At 38.3% G+C, this 17,758-nt stretch overlaps 1 protein-coding gene across 1 annotated transcript in view; it reads right to left on the reverse strand.

The window, feature by feature from the left end:
- The window catches only part of LOC119550137 (matrix metalloproteinase-2), an 85,059-nt gene that overhangs the window by 59,728 nt on the left and 7,573 nt on the right, over window positions 1-17,758 (reverse strand). Inside the window, exons 2-3 of the mRNA XM_037858637.1 lie at window positions 5,518-5,619; window positions 5,211-5,413 (exon numbers count right to left, since the gene is read on the reverse strand). Of these exons, the coding sequence (XP_037714565.1) occupies window positions 5,211-5,413; window positions 5,518-5,619 (305 nt within the window). The remainder of the gene's footprint in view (window positions 1-5,210; window positions 5,414-5,517; window positions 5,620-17,758) is intronic.

A 17,758-nucleotide genomic window follows, 5' to 3' on the forward strand; every position in this document is an offset into this window, starting at 1 on the left:
GTGTGGCGGCAGAGCTATGTTCCTATGCCTATTTACCATCTCCAGCTTGCCAAATTCACCTACTAAACAGTCTTTCCATTAGCCAAACCTGTTTTTAGCTTTATAGCTCAGCTCGAAGTTATAATATTCCATTAGGGAACTTCCTTAAAGCCGCCCTCTGCCAGTTGCTTACTGGCGGCAGTTACCGAGTACAGTCCGGTTCGCTGTTGCAGTGCTGTTCTGGCTGCACTTGCTCCGTTTTATAGCTGGCAAACATTATGGCCATGATTAATGGCAGATAATAATTTCAAGTGCCGAGCACTTGACAGCATACGAAAAGTCAGAAAACTATGGCCAATGGACGCCCATTAGCCCTGACCGCCCACCGAAAAAATGCACAGCGGACAGACTGAGGAATGTCAGGAGAGTGCAGGGGTTGGGGGTCAGGAGGCGGAGGAGGAGGAGGAGGAAAAGGACGAGCAGGATGAAAGGACAAAGTGCAGTAAAGGCAACTCTGCGAATGACTGCTGCAAAATAAACAGCAACAACAGCAGCATCAGAAGCTGAAGCAGCATAAAACTATTGCCATGTTCTGTTTGCGGCATTAAATGCCCCCGTTCTTCCCTCTCGCTCTTACGCCATGCACCCCTCTCTTTCGCACTCCGTAGCTGCCATCTCTTTCAGCCTGGTGCGTGTGATTTACTCCGCCTGGCGAATAAATTATGATGAGAAAAACGCTCGCTGGTGTTGATCAGCGAATTATTTTATGCAAATTAAAAATCGTAAAAAATATGTTATAAATAAAGAGAGTATAAGAGGGATAAATGTGGAGAGGAACCATAAATGGTGTAATTTTATGTGTTTAAATTGGATGGTCAGTTGACCACAATTTCGTTATTGTTTTGCAATCCAAAATTGATTTAGCCAAAAACCAACTCCCCTTCCACACATCAACGTCTTTTTTGAGTTCTTCTTAATGACTTTTATATGCCACAGATGGTGAAAGTATAGTTTAGGTCTAGATTTTTTGATAATAACTCTACTCTATTGGTCACAAGGGTTTTGAAATCACTTTAAATTTGGTTTTAGGTGTCTAAAAGTTTGCAACAAAAAGTAACTAAGAAGTACAATGAATTCATTTATATATTGGAAAGGTATCTAAAAGTATGCAACACTAAGTAACTAAGAAGTACAATGAATTCATTTATTTATTGCATACTTTTAGACACCTAAAATGATAATGATGTATAAAACGATTTGTGATGCAACCCTATATTTTTAAAAAAGTAGTAAGAATACCTATAATTAAATTGGAAAAAATTTAAGTTTCAAGTTTAAAGAGAAAAAGTGTTAGAAACATTTGCCACAAAAAAATCCTACACTACGTTTTGATCCCAGCTTGATCAGGAGTTTTCCTGCGAGTTTCCGGTTACGTCCTTTGGTTAAAAGCTTTGCCATCAGGAGCTGGCACACCAAACGGGCCAAGGACACAATGAGTGCAACTCGAGGTGGAGCTGCATTCTGGTCCAAGGATCCGGTCCTTTTCTTTTGTGGGCGTGTGAGTGGCCGTCATAAAATTACTTTTTATCATTGTAACATGGACAACAAGATGGCGCTTTTGGGCAGGTCCTTGTCTCCTCGATATTTTGCCGAGTGGCGCAAAGTTTTTATGACGTTTGCCACAAGGCATCCGTCCACGTCGCCTCTTTATGCGGCAGCAGCTAAAAGGTTGGGCCACGTGCCCGTCCCCCATTTCGTATTCCACTTTTCTTTCAGTGCACCGTATTAATGGCTCGCATGCACGCTAATAAGCATAAACGCAAACGCAAGAATGTGCGTGTTAAGGACTCCCTGAGATCCTTTGCTCCTTGCTCCACTGACTTCAGCGTGCACTTTATTAATGTTGTTAAAAATCTAACAAATGCCCAGCCAGTGCGCAATGCACATTCGCTGCGGTTTATTAATGCCACAAAAAGGAGCAATTAATGGCCAGTTCTTGACCAACCACATTGTTGCTGCTAATAGAGAGAAAGCTGTGGAAACAAACTGGCCAACATAAAACACCCAACAATTAGGCAAAAAAAAAATTTTGCACAGCTCGGGCAAACTTTCCCTTTGCAATATTCCAAGAATTTTTCCAAACAATTTTGCCAGGCTTTCTAACAAAAAACAAAAAAATTGAAATGAATGAAGTACACTTTAAGCTAGAACAAAAGGTAAATGGGGAAAAGCAACAGGTGCAACGACTAGTTCGCCTTTTATTGACACTTTCCCAAGCTTGGACAATTGTTTGCCGATGCATTAAGAGAGAAATGGAAAATGAAAAATGGTAGCTTAAAACGGAGTGAATGAAGAAAAAGCATTTTTTTGCTTCACTCAATGGCCATTTGACAAGTTGACTCTGGGCGACAAGCTCGACTGCATAACCGACTTAATTAAGACAGATTTAAGTTAGAGGAAAAGTGAGTCAACACTCCACAATGGGCAGAGTGTGAAAGCTTCATTTCCAGCCAAGTAAATGCCACATTACGAGCATTGCCATTGCCAAACAAGGACTCTCCCCCTATTCTCCTGCAGGACAATTGCCAATTTGGTTTAAACATTTGAGCAAAGTGCAAGTTTTTGGTCACTTCCGCTGAAGCTGAAGCTGCTACTGTCACTTGATTTGTGGCTGCACTGAAAGCTAAATGTGTCAAGAAACTGATTTGAAATAAATATCAAATATAATTGATTATTATCAACGATACCAGTGTACATATAATCAAAATAATTATTGGAAAACTTGTAAATTTTGGGATTTCTATCAAGAATGTCGTCTTTATATTAATTTATTTACTTCTTCAAACAAAATATTGATGTTTCCTAAAGTGTTCACTTCATAAACTTTATGATCCTGAAAATAAACCTCTTTATTTAGTTAAAGGATCAAAATTATACACAAAATATATTTTCTAGTAATAAACTATTGACAAAAAACTTTTATAAATCCGTTTATGCACCTTTTTTATGCCAAAAGTGGCAGTTCCAATATTTTCTCCCTGTGCAGCCAACAGTTAATATCTTAAGGAATTCTGAGATGGCGACAACTTTGTGGCAGGATGTTGTCATTGTGTGTTTTCGCGAAAATGCGGTGAAAACAAAATGAGTACAAAACTGCTAAGAACGACTTCCGTCCCACAATTTCCATGCTGAGCGGAAATGGAAAAACACTTGCCAACACAACACACCATCTCCCTTTCCATTTCGTCGCCTCGTTTTCGCTTTGTGCAGCAATTAAGGAGAACACATGCAGCTAGGCCAAAAGCAGGTCAATACATATTGATATCCCATCGCTTGAGGGGGGAACCACCTCATCGGGATATGTATATTTCATGTAAAGTCAATTTGAAGCGAACAGCCACCGCTGTGATCCGGGAAACCGGGGGATCCGGCAGTCCTCACGATTCTGGATGCTGCGTAATGCTTTAATTTAGTCGCAATATTGTCCTGCCGTTTCTGCCCCTTTTGGTCGCTTGCCACTTAATGGCCAATTAAGGGTAGACGACACAAGAAATAATTAAATAGCTATCGCTGCATGAACCCCAATGAACCGAACGCAGCAGCAGTTTAAAGGGGCAGGGCCACCATGGCGTATGTGCAATGTGGCTGCGATGAGCTTTCAACTCTGGCAGCTCAGCCCGAAAGTATGCAACTCGCTGGCGAAAGACCAACTCCTCGAAGCTATGCAAATTTAATTGGAAAATTTCCTAATGAGATAGACTCTCCTCCCCTGCTTCAAGTTTAATATTTCAAGCGCAATTATGCAGCTGCGCATTAAAAATCAAACACAACACTAAAAGTGACAGCTGCAATCAGAGCGCCTTCGTTTCAGCTCATCGTAAAATTCAATTTGGCGCAAAGTGTTTAATGAAAAGCAGTCCACCTCCCCCCCTTTTAAGTTTTTCCCGAACAGCGGGTCATCTTGGGAACAAAACAGCAGCCAACTAAGCTCGACCCCGGAAAGCACTGAATTGTTTTGCATAAAAATAAAAACAAGCCCTGACCAGGCACCAAAATTATGCAATACCATTCTGGGGGCGAGTGCAATGGCCGTAATAAAAATTAACAAGCTACGCAACGTTTGAGTTTTGAATTAATTGACAGCGCGTATGCACAGGACAACCGGGCAAAAACCGGGAGCAGGACCAAGAATGTCAGAAGCAGCAGCTCCTTGTAAAATTATAAATTCGCATCTAAATGAACGCTGCAAAATTAATGAACTGCATGCAGTTTAATTGAAATGAACATCCGCAGGGGGCGAGGCGAAAGGGAGTGTCAGTCGATGGGTGGCTTGGGGTTTCCCAGGGAAAGGCACCATGAGGGGTTTTCCGAGGTGAATCGAGAGTGCATAAAACCCCCTCGAAATCTGCAAGGTTAAGAAACCTTTTTAATTAGGAAAAATTCAGGAGATGATATCAATATCTTAAGCTCGCAATTGGTAGTCTACATCAATGATGGTTTCCGTGTATAGCCAAGGTATATGAACTCATGATTAAGCAAACATTTAAAAAGACAGAAGCAACCAATAAGTATTTTTTGCCTTAAAATATTTTTTATCTTTTTTATTTTTTTAAATTTTAAATGCTTTTAACTATAGAATAGTTTTAGGAAGCTGAAAAAATCTATTATCACCATAGAACTAAAAGAACTAAGTGAAAACAAAAAATGTAATTCTTAAAACTTTTGTACAATGGTAATTCCGAGAATATTTTAGTATTTTTAATATTTATATTAATAATTCCTTCAATAATACTTTTTTACTTTTTGAAACACTGATATTCAAGAGAAAAATATAAAATTTTGAATAATGTGATTTAAGTTGCAATGGTACTACTAACTTCCCCAAAAATAAATCAAGAAAATACATGAAAACTTGTTTAATGATTGCTCTACTATTTTAATTGTGTAATACCATTTGATGACCAAAAAATATATCAACTATATACATGAAAATTGGGAAAATGTTAAGTAATCATGGACTAACGCATGTTTTTTTTTGGGTGTACTTGAGACAGTCAAATATCCATAAGGTTTTACAGTCTGATCATAGGGGAAAACGTCTTTGTAACCCGATGCTTGGTTCATTTCATTATATAATATATATAATGTAATATAATATAATAATAACAATATAATATAATATATAATTCTATCCTGTTCCGATTCCATTAACCAGCAATAGGGTGACTTACCTCCACGTAAGATCCGTCCTCGACCACTTGGGTCCCTGTAGAACGTAGCGCCGCACCCGCACACCGTGGCCGATGTCGTGATAGAGATTATCTGGCGAGAAGCTATTGGCCGACTGGTCGTCGCCCACGCCGCATCGGGGCTTCTGTATTAGCCGGGCCGTTGCCGCGTCGATTTCGCCCGTAACTGGAATGTTGCCAAAAGTCTGCAGACGGTAATGTTAGTTGTGAAATTGTGCATAATGGATGCGGGGGGAGACTGGGGTGCCGGGTGGCGCGGAATGGGAATGGGTATCAGAATGGCCCTTACCTGGAGATTCTCGATTGCTTGTGTCAGCTTCACGTCGGAGAGAAGATTACCCGAATCCAGGCTCGACTTGGGCAGGTAATCAAACTGCATGAGGTAATTGTACTGCAAGGAGAGATGGATAGATACATTAGGGAAGTGTGCCAAAGGAACGGGTATCGCAACAATGGCCCTGTCTGCCCTGCCCTGCCCTGCCCTGCCATATGGCCAGTTTGGTGAGCCAAACTATTTGTCGTTTTGCAAATGATGCTGCCTGCCTGACTGCCTGACTGCCAGCATCAACAACGGAAAAAAACCAGTCCCAAAAAAAAACGAAAGGACCAGAACCAAAACTTTTTGCATAAAGTTAATGATAAAAGCAACGCCAGATAGGGCGGCGGGCGGCAACAACAAAACATAAACAGCAACAAAAACTTTAACATTAATAACCCAAAAAGTATGCCACAGAAAAAAGTGCAAGGAAACGTTGATGGAGAAGTGCTTGAAGGAAGAAAGCTTGGCAGCCATTTTAAGCCATTTCCATATCTCCTGGCCGCAATCATAAAGCTGCCTTCGAGGGCCACTTAAAGTCATTGCTTACATTTAGGTATGTTTTATCAGTTATCTATGGAGTTTGTCAAGTATTTTGGGAACTATATATATCTAAGATTTAAGATATACTTAAAACACACCTAATAAAAGTATTTAGAATTGTTATTACTGCTTAAGAGTTATATAAACTGTTGCAGTCTCTACATATCTAATATTACAATAGAGTTATATAGACTACATATTTATTATACTATATATTCCACATTTTATTAGGATAGAATGTCATATTCATATATAAAGCTCTTAACTTGATATTTAACCAGACCATATACGCTTTCAAGTTTATTTTTGGGATTACGTTATTTGGACTCATACTTCCCCCATCGAATGGCCGTATTCCCTAGGGAATTTAGGTATACTTTATCATTTATCTATGGAGTTTGTCAAGTACTTTGGGATCTATATATATCTAAGATTTAAGATATACCTAAAACAAACCTAATATAAATATATAGGATTGTTATTACTGCTTAAAAGTTATATAAACGGTTGCAGTCTCTACATATCTAATATTATAATAGAGTTATATTGACTATATATGTATTATTATAACACTTTATGTTTTTTATGCCCCATTTTGTTAGGATAGAATGTCATGTTCATATTTAAAGCTCCTAAGATATCTTAAAAGTCTTTTAAAGGCCATTCACGCTTTCAAGTCTATCTTTGGGATTACGTTATTTGGACTCATACTTCCCCCATCGAATGGCCGTATTCCCTGGGGAATTTAGGTATACTTTATCATTTATCTGGAGTTTGTCAAGTATTTTGGTATCTATATATATCTAAGACTTAAAGTATACCTAAAACAAACCTTATATAAGTATATAGGATTGTTAATACTGCTTAAAAGTTATATAAACTGTTGCAGTCTCTTCATATCTATTATTATAATAAGGTTATATAGACTACATATTTATTATTATAATACTTTGTTTCATATGTCACCTTTTGTTAGGATAGAATGTCATATTCATATTTGAAGCTCCTAAGATATCTTAAAAGTCTTTCAAAGGCATGATCTTAACTTAATATTTAACCAGGCCATACACGCTTTCAAGTTTATCTTTGGGATTACGTTATTTGGACTCTTATTTCCCCCATCGAATGGCCGTATTCCCTAGGGAATTTCGTACAGACCCAAAGTTTGCATGTATTCTGGGTCATAACTGTAAAGTGGGAGTACAAAAAAACAGAAAACAAATAGAACCCAACTCGAATATTGACTCGATTCGGTGGCCATATGTGAGTTGCCTCTGGATTTACATATTTTTACATCGCGTGCGCGCATATTTATTAACTAACGCACACACTGGCACGCCGAGCAAACTTGACACATACACCAGCAAATTACGTGACCTGCAAATTAAATTTTCTCTTTCATTTTCCCCCACATATGAGAAAATTGTCACACTCGCACCACGTTTTTCCATACCCCCCGCCACGGAACTTTTCGATTTTCGACTCACTTGCTATTGTCAGTCGCTTAAAAAATTGCGTGGAATACAAACTTTTGAATGGCCAAACGATTTGCAAATTTCATGAAAAGAATCGTTAGCCAAAAGTTGCGGGTAAATGGGTATTGGCATTCTTATAGAGGCAACGTGATGTGTGGCGATTAGTTGGGATTTATTTCGAATGATGAATGGCCCATCTACATCGTGTTTAGGTGCTGAAAAGTAGCTATGTGCGTTGCATATAAATGCAGAAATCAGGTTTGATTTGGGTTCCAACTAACTGGGCTTTAAAGAACTTAACTTAAGGCGAAGAAAATGTGATTGCTCTACTACTTTCTAGATCAAAAACATTCTGCTTTTAATTGTTTGCCCTCAAAGGAGCATAAAAGTAAACAGATTTGATTCCACTTTTGTGACTTTCGCCCCGAATGCGGCATTTAAAAGGCCACAAAAGTCACACTAAAGTAACCACATGTTGTAGTTTAAGCCAGAAGGAAACTTTCTTGGTCGGAATGGCTGCATTTCGTATGCTTCTGCAATTTTGTTTATTATTTTTTTTACGTAACTCCCGCAGCGATGCAAGTGCATCGGGTCCGCAATAAAGGACCCAGGAGAAGCAATGGAAATAAACCCAGCGCTGGGCTTGCGGCAGGTGCAGCATAAACCAGCTCCTGACCCCCGGTTAGCACTGATTCCAGCCAAATGTGCGTCACAAAAAAAGTTGGCTTAGACCCTCCCTCAATGGGTTCCGTTGTCACGTTGCTCGGAACGCGTCACCGGCCATACGTAACGCCGGGTAACGTAAGAAAGCCCACACTGGCGAATTGAAATTCACATAACGATCCCCCACAGCTATGTATGAGAGCTCTCTGTCTCCGCCACTGTCTTTGTCACCCCCCTAGTAACCCCCCTTCACTTCTCAACTACACGAAAACAATATCAATTAATATATGTATGCTGAAATGCAAAGGAGAAATCCAAGTACTGTCGCCATTCAATAAGACAAACTTACCTATAGTTGCCCAAAATGTATTATATTTTATTAGTATCTGTTACTCAATCCTTAAGCTCCATAAACTCCATATCATGGGATCCAAAAACTTTATATCCAATATCGTAATTATATCTCACTTTTATATAACCTTACTTTATCTTGAAAAAAATATATCAATCTCAAAAACTAAGATTTATTATAATGCTTATATCTTATATTACTATAACTTAATCCTCAAACTCCATGGGCTCGCACTATCAGGCGTTCCAAAAACTTTATATCCAATGTCGTAATTATATCTCACTTTTATATAACCTTACTTTATCTTGAAAAAAATATATCAATCTCAAAAACTAAGATTTATTATAATGCTTATATCTTATATTATTATAACTTAATCCTCAAACTCCATAGGCTCGCACTATCAGGGGTTCCAAAAACTTTTACAATGTCGTACCTATATCTCACTTTTATATAACCTTACTTTATCTTGAAAAAAATATATCAATCTCAAAAACTAAATATTATTATAATGCTTATATCTTATATTATTATAACTTATTTATAACAAAATTTTGTATAACCAATGTATAACCATGTTACCAATAAATTGAAATTTTTTTAAATAAACATTTTAAATCCTTTAATGAAAACTGTACTTTAAATAATAAACAATTAGTTACGATAATAATGAAGGATCTTTTAAAAACCTTTTAATAATATTATATTTAAGATTCTAGTCCAGTACCATTTATATCAAAATAAAATTAATCTTAAAAACATAAATTTTAACCATCATCATCTTAAAAACATAAAATTTAACCACCATAGAACATCATAATGGAATATTATGTTTTTGGGAACCACAAGCTGTGTATGCTTTAGGCAATCCTGCCTGTACCATTTGCGGGTGGGGATAAGAATAATGTGGCACACAGCGGAAGCCGAATGTCTGGCCAGCGGAGACAACTGCAGACGCTTCGAGTTTCTTAATGAATGGAAGACTTGTCCATGGAGGAGTCCGGATAATGGAGGGTATTCAATTGGTAGAGCCTGCGTTCCTTTCCAGCGAACTCAACTAGTCAATTTGGCTAATCGAAGGCTTTGCGGACTGTAAACAGTTCTGGGGAAAGGTGTGCCAAATGGCAGAGAGCCGAGCATTTTACGACGACAATAAACTATAATTCGTAGTTATGAATGGATGGGTATGTGAATGAATTGCTCAAGTCTTCGAGCGACGGAAGTGCTCACATTTGACCCCCCACCGCCAACCCCATCAGCGCTTTTAAACAACGTATTGCCCCGCCCCCCTTTTGGTATCAATCATTTATGCATTGGCCTTTTGCGTTTTTAATGGGAAATTTGTGGCCCGGGCTACGTGCTGGAAAATCGGGCGGGAAATGCGGGGAAATGGCAGCGGGGTTTACGTACGTGGCCAAGCCATGATTCTGACTAATAGAAAAGCGCCAGTGGAGTGGAAAAAGCCGAGGGAAAAGAGGTGAGAGCATCGTATCAGAAACAATAATAGTAAAACATTGCTACGTGAGTATTTGTCGTGTAAACAAAATCATGTTATCAAAATATAATAACGAAAAGCAATATCGAAAAAACAATTGAGAAAAGTGCGAAAGGCGGGGTCCAGAGGGTAGAGTGTATATGGCTTTTCCCCCGCTTCCATCCAATAATTGTGGGGCATAATTTAGTTAAGTTGGCGTGTCACAAGGAAAACTTCTCGGTGAAAGTGTGAAAGTAAATTGAACGATGAACGAGGCGATATGTTTATTATTTTATTGGCTTATAATTATACGAGGGCGGGTCGCACAGAAATAAAAATAAAGGGCTTATCGGGCGCCTGATTTAATTAATTTCGGGGCGAGAGTTTGTTCTGTTGATGGGGAAGGGGCATAATTAAGGAATGTGTAGAAGGGTCAAGGAGGAAAATTAATTTAAATCACACTTGAGGTAAGGTATTGAAACTGAAATTATAAGAAGAATACTTTAAATACTTCAAAAGACTTAGGATTATATATAAAGTCATTTTAAAAATTCAATTTCCATCGAAACTTGATAATAAATTGGATGTGATTTGATCCAATTATGTTTTTTACATAAAATGTTTAACTATTTAACAGATGCTTAAGACATGATTTCACATATCATTCTACTGTTACTAATCTCTAAATATTATAGGTTATGGGATTGGAAAAATCTCAGATTTTAGAACTCCATGCTGGAACGTTGGAAACCGCAAAAACAAATCATAATGGTTCATATGCTGGCCATAACTCTCTGCCCCACATGCGACAGTGGCTAATAAAAGGCACCTACAAATGTCGCCGGATCGGCAGGCAAACAAACCTATAAAAATGACAGGCGACTGCAACAAACGAGCGCATCCATCTAAGCCCCCTCCGCACTCCCCCGAATCATATGCACTCGGTGCCTGCCAAGAAGGACACTGCCTCAGATCCTGCCGCAAATTCTGGGAAATGCGCCATGGCGAAAGGAAAATCAGATAGAGCAGGAAACTGGAGATGGTGAAACCACAAAGAGCATGAAATCGAGGCCAAGTCGCACGGAAATGGACTTAAATGTGTCGGCAGGACAACAGGTCCTGGCCACAAACAAATTTACTGCAAGTGAGTGTGTGAAATGGTTCCTAAATCAATCATATTAATGGATTTATTGGGTTTACTTGGGAAAGGGAATTAAAAGTTATGTTTTTTACTGCTATGAAATCTCGTTTAAATGCCATTCCCTTTTCTTTGTGAGTGCATATATGTGTATTATATGTTTATTTATTATACAATCTGGTATTTTATAATAATTACTCAACCTCTATATAAGTTCTCTTGATATAATTCTTGGGGCGTGTATTTGGTATGCAAAATTGGACTTTTATTTTCGGTCCCCTACGCATTCTTCCACATTCTTCGGTTGACCTGCTCCATTTAAAGAAACACACGTTCCCACTTTTGGGGGCCCTGCCCAGAGCATTCCCATGCATTTCCTGTTGCTGTCTCATAAAAGTCTTGGATACACACACGTCTTTCGGAACATGTGCGCGAGTCATACCCCATTTCCCCATCCCATCCAATCCCACGGCCATCCAACCCACTGCAGCTCCTTGGCAATTTATAGACTGCGAATTTTAATAAAAAGGATGTGCCAGCTAGCGGCTCGAGTGATGACCACGCCCACCATTGCAAACATTTAATAATAAAGAAAAAACACATACTCAACCACCCACCCACACGCTCCTTCAAAAGGCTGGACAAAGTGAAGAGATGGTTAAATTAATTGAAATCAACATTGATTAATGTGGGATAAGAAAAGCAACGAAGCCAAAGAAGAGAGCAGAGAGATAGGGTTGGATACTATATTATTGAAAGTTGCTTTGTTGGCTCTATAGTCGTCAGTACACCGAAAGAAATTGGTAGTTAATAAGGCCAGCAATCTAGTTCAATTTCCTAAAAGCCCTAAGACACTTGCTTAAAATTCAACAAACTTTTTGGTTGCTAATAATATCATGTTATTTAAGAGTCATAGCGAGCTAAAGATAGGATATTTAATGCCTATATATAGTTATTTAGTCAGAACTTAAACATGTGTCATATGATCATAATTATCTTTGGCGTTAAAAAACTAACTTCGAATATTTTATTACATTTTGAAAATTGTATTTTAAAAATGTACATGCCTTACACCACAAAAATAATTTTAATGGTTCTTATATGAGTTAGTTATTCTAAAGATAATATAGTTATTAAGTCAGAACTTAAACATGTGTCATATGATCATAATAATCTTTGACATTAAAAAACTAACTTCGAATATTTTATTACATTCTGAAAACTGTATTTTAAAAATGTACGTCCCTTACACCACAAAAAATAATTTTAATGGTTTTTATATGAGTTAGTTATTCTAAAGACAACATTAAAGACACCCTAATATGTAGTTCCTCAGAGATCTCATACTGTTTTGTTATATAACCAATAATTAATTTTTAAACAGTATTTTTTTTTCTATAACCCACATTTTATTCGCAGTGTAGTCCATCAAATGAACTTACCGCAAAGCTGCAAACACGCAACGTTCAATGCGCCTGGCGAATGGCTCGAATGGCTCGTGGTCCGTCTTTCAACCTGCCACAAGTTGAGTTGGCGGTGGTGTTTGTGTTTGTGCTTGCACTTTAATTAGACCACAGGACGTAAATTGCAATATCCCCGCCCACGGCTGACTGGCAGCCCCATCTGGGGCCCAGAGTTTATGGGAAAGTGATGAGATACTCGGCACTTGGCAGCCAGCCGCCAGGTTCCCCAGGCTCGAGCGTTTACTTTGTCGCCGCGCCCGAGCAACAAGTCATCAAAGGCGCCCCAAACCCCCAAACCTCAATCATTCTGTTCCGTTCCCAATCAATCCATACCCATAGCTATGTGGCCCGCCCTCAATCACCCCAGACAATGGGTCCGATCCCCCGAAGAGGGGGGCGTTAATAGCAAAGATGGGAAAATGGAAATGAGAATGGAAATGGCAAGGCGAACTGCACTCTTGATTAACTACGCTTTGTGTCCGAGATCAGTTTGCAATAAACAAATAAATCATTATTTATATCAACGCACTCTGGCGCTCTGTTCCGCTCACAAAAACAAAGCACCCAAGTTTGCGTTCAATGACTTTGCACGACAGTTAAATAAACAGAAATCGATGTGTGGACATGCAACGCCTTGAGATCCGAGATCTCGAATATGGAATCTGGTATCTGAAATCTGGAATAGCTGCAGCATATGGCTGGCCAATTATACTCGTATGCAAAGTCACCACAACCCGACTGGCTAAAAGGTTTTCACTTGTGACATTAAGACCATTTGCAGACGGGCACATAAATGCGGCGGCAACTCGATATGGTCGGTGATATATTGTCGGATATCTCCACCTCCCGTGGTTTAGAGTCAGCTTTCTGCTTTCAGGGGATAGTGCATAAATTCGCTTAATAATTCAATTGGGGGTGCCGTATTTTAACCAACTTTATTCCCTTGGTCAGTGGCAGCAGCTCAAACAACAGTCATAAGTTGGTGAACATTCAAAAGAAGCAGAGATCTTAAAGTGCTGGAATCAAAGGATGGTTATGTGGGACGTTATAAAAAATATCTACTGACTCATAGCCATAAAAAAAGTTTATAAAAATAAATATGAATGTTAAATTTATAATGAATTACAAATATATATAATATTATAATGAAATATGGCTTGTCACTCATTTCCTTACAACTTCTCAATCACTCATCCCTGACATTATTTCCAATCGCGTAATATGATCTCCTTTGGATAAATGTCTTGCTCCAATACGAAAACTAAATATGAATGTAAAATTTATAATAAATTACAAATATATATAATATTATAATGAAATATGGTATGTCATTGATTTCTTTACAACATTTTCAATCAGTCATCCCTGACATTTTTCCATTCGCGTAATATGATCTCTTTTGGATAAATCTCTTGCTGCAATACGAAGTCCATTTAATATTTCTAAAGCAAGATACTATCTCTTGCAATGCTACTGGTTGTTTGGCGCCAGGTCTAGTATATGTTAGTCTTATATAAATAAATCCAGAAACCTGCTGCAAGCTGCCATTATTTTGAACAGCCTAGTTGGATTACCATCGCCAGCATCTCGCTGCATATATACATATTTTTGTGGCACTTCGAAAACCCGTTTCCCGACTACCGTTTGATGAAATTAGCTGAGTTGAGTCGCTGATGAGTGTAGCAAATTTAGGTGGCTAAGCGGAAAAATAAAACCCCCGAACGGCCAAATGAGTTGGTCAATATTTGTGCACTCTGAGACAAAGATGAGGTGAAGCTGGGAAAGAGCTCCGAGGGAATGTCGCTGACTCAGAAGACAGGGCTTACATTATTATTGGTGGCAAACAGGTAAGCAGACAAATCACACTGCCAAAAATATCAGTGAATAAAAAAAATTAAGAGTAATGACTCAAAGCTAATCAAATCCTGAAATGTTGCCTTTCCCTACATATAACATCTTTTAAATTTCGATTGCATTATAATAAATCATTGCTTGAAACAATATTACAACTTTATGTATGTATACTCATTGTTCTTTCCGTAATTTGAGATCTTAGATTATTAAATCTTCGGATGCATAATAATGTATAACTATGTAAGTGATACATTATTGTGACGTTATATATGTACTCTTTCTGAAGTTTGTGATCTTAAATGATCTTCAGATTTCTCAATTTCTATTTAGGAAGGAAGAGCATTTTGACTCCTGAGTGATGGAATTTCTAAATAATTTAAAGTAATAGAAGAATTTTATAAGAGTTTAGAATGGGATATTCTATGTTCGTTCTATAATTTGTGATCATTTTTGATCTTATGGTTAAAATTTTTAAAATATAAGATCATTTTGACTCCTGAGTAATGGAATTTCAAAGTAATTTATAGTTAGGGTAGAATTTAATATAGTTTACTGTTCCGAAATGATTTTTCCATTAAATATTATTGGTTATTTTTCTTTCAGTGCACAAATCTCTGACACACGCACGGCAACACCTACGAGTCTTGATGTTCCTTTCGTACCTTCTTTGGCTTTGAAGTTGGAGCCGGGTTTTGAGGCTGTAACTGCGGCTGGATCTCGAGCTGGGGCCTCAGCCTCAGATCGGGCAACATGCCGCATAATTGATGGCACATGCAGCGCTTAAAAGGAAACCTGCTCGCTGCACAAATGTCGCCCAAAAAAGGCGTTGTCATTGCCATTGTTGCTGCCTGCTGGATGTCAGTGGTTGGTTGGTTGGATGTTTCTCCGGAAAAGGCCAGGCCGAGCAGCTGCGGCATCATGTGCATCATTAAAATCAAGTCAAGGAATCAAGACTCTGCCATACTGCCTTCTGCCAAAATGTCAAAGATTTTTCATTCCGCCGTCGTTTGGTTTCTGGGCAAATTCTTTATCGAGTATACCCCTCGCTGGGGCTTAACAACTCCCGTTAGCTCGCGTGCTCCTCGGCATTTCGAATCCCCCCAAATAAAGCCAAGCCAAAATAAATAAATCGAAAATGAATTGTTTTTATATGTTCCCGATTGTTGATGTATGTATTTTTTCCCCGTTCTGGTGCTGCTGCTGCAATCAAAAGCGCGCGTTGGGGCACAAAAATGTGATAATTAATACAAGCACAAATCCAAAATAAAGGGAATGAACCGACGGCATGCAGCCATGAATCTGGGTCAATCCAATTGCTTTATATTTTGTTTATATTTTTCTTTTGTGCAGCTTTTTTCGTGGCGCTCTTAGAACTCCGCCAACGAATTTCTGGCTTGGGCTATACGTACATATATACATTTATTTATGCACTTCCACCTTTGCCAGCGCCAACCTCTTGGATTTATCGCGCTTTTATTCTTCCTGCCATTATAGACCGTTGGAAACAAATCTGCATACGGTATTTTGAGTGTGGATGCATGTGTTTCTGCTAATGGCTGGACGTCCGGAACGATCCTACTACCTCCTTTCAGCACTCCTCTATGGCTTCCCCCTTTATATATCTTTCAATCCTTCTTGGGTTGTGCTCCAGTGAAATGCAAAGCTAAAGCTGGATAAAGCTGGAACTCTCTGCACTCACAATAACAATAACGATTGTTCAATTCCGATAATGCATTATTCGGTTTTTCAGCACTTACTTGAGTGATATGCACGAATGGCTAAGACATAAATAAATTTATATCTTTATGTCAATTGAGGAAATCATATGGTGCCCTCTTTTGGTATTATTATAGTGGGGGAGTTAAGAGAAATACGGATTTTAGCTTTATATTAAGAGATAAGGTGTGTTACCATACATGTATAATGGCACACTTCCAGGTTATCTTAAGTTAAGGTGTTATCTCTCTGTTTTTTCCATTACTTTATTAGCTTTTTTTAGCCGGTTTATTTTTATTTTGACACGTAAGTCTCTAATCTGTAATATAAATCGCCTATATTTATTGGTCCCTATTTTAATTAAATATATATCCATTCCTCACGTTTCTTCAACTCCATTATTATTATTACCTGAAGACTATTTTGCACACATATGCTTTCTGTTAACATATGAGTTAATAGTTTCATCTACCAGGAATTTTTTCCCTACCCACAATATTGTGTGCATGAATCATGGAAACTGCTAACCAAAATTGGGGACAGCTCAGCGCACATATATGATATAGATATGTTGTTGAAAGTTTTTGGACGAGGAGATTGGTCGTCCGTACGGATGTCCGCACTGGAGTCCGCGTCCTCATCCGCCATCCGCCATCCACATCCTCATCCACATCCACATCCACATCCACGTCCACATCCGTATCCGCGTTGGCGTTCCATCGGCTAATGTGCATGCAGATTGAGTGGAGCGCTGGCTGGCGGGCAGACTGTCAGAAATTGTGTATGCACAACAAATGTCTCATATTTTTGGGTACGCAGCCATAATGATGCATAAAATGCAGTGAGACAACGAAAAAATGAGCGGAAAGCGAAAGAAAATCAACATAAATGCATCAATCATACGCTGCGTGGATCGGCCAGACGATAACACTTCAATCTCCTCATTTTCCCTCTGCCTCCCTCTGAATTTCCCATCCCCCCAATGACATTAAAAATCAATCAATGGCACATAAAATTAATGAATAAGACAACAACAATGGAAATCGGACGGCTTCTGTTGATGCTTCTGCTCGCAGGCTTATCGCCCCAGCTGAGTGTTTCCTTTTGGATGCGACTTTTTGTGTGTTATCAGTGTTTAATTAAGTATATATATAATTGGAAATGCTTCCTATATACTCCTGTATCTCTTTATGCATTAGCTGAATCGAGCACGTTTTCATTTCGAAGTAAGGTAGTCGAGAGTGCTGAGATTGCAATATTAAAAACACGACTGTCTTAACTCTTTTTTCGAACAGTTTAAAAAGTTAAGAGCATAAAGCTTCAACAGAATACTAAGCAGGATATAAAAAAAGTATTTCATATTTATGAAGGATGTTGAAAACATTTATGGAATATTTAAAAGATGAGTTAAGATAGTCTTTAAAGAACATTCTGAGTAATACCTTTATAAGATAGTGGTCAATAAAAATTAATTCTGTATTATTAATATTTGATAACTAAGTTCAAAGTACGGTTTTAACAAAACCTGTTATACAT

Source organism: Drosophila subpulchrella, chromosome 2R, assembly GCF_014743375.2.
Source record: "Drosophila subpulchrella strain 33 F10 #4 breed RU33 chromosome 2R, RU_Dsub_v1.1 Primary Assembly, whole genome shotgun sequence".
Classification (NCBI taxonomy): Eukaryota; Metazoa; Arthropoda; class Insecta; order Diptera; family Drosophilidae; genus Drosophila; species Drosophila subpulchrella.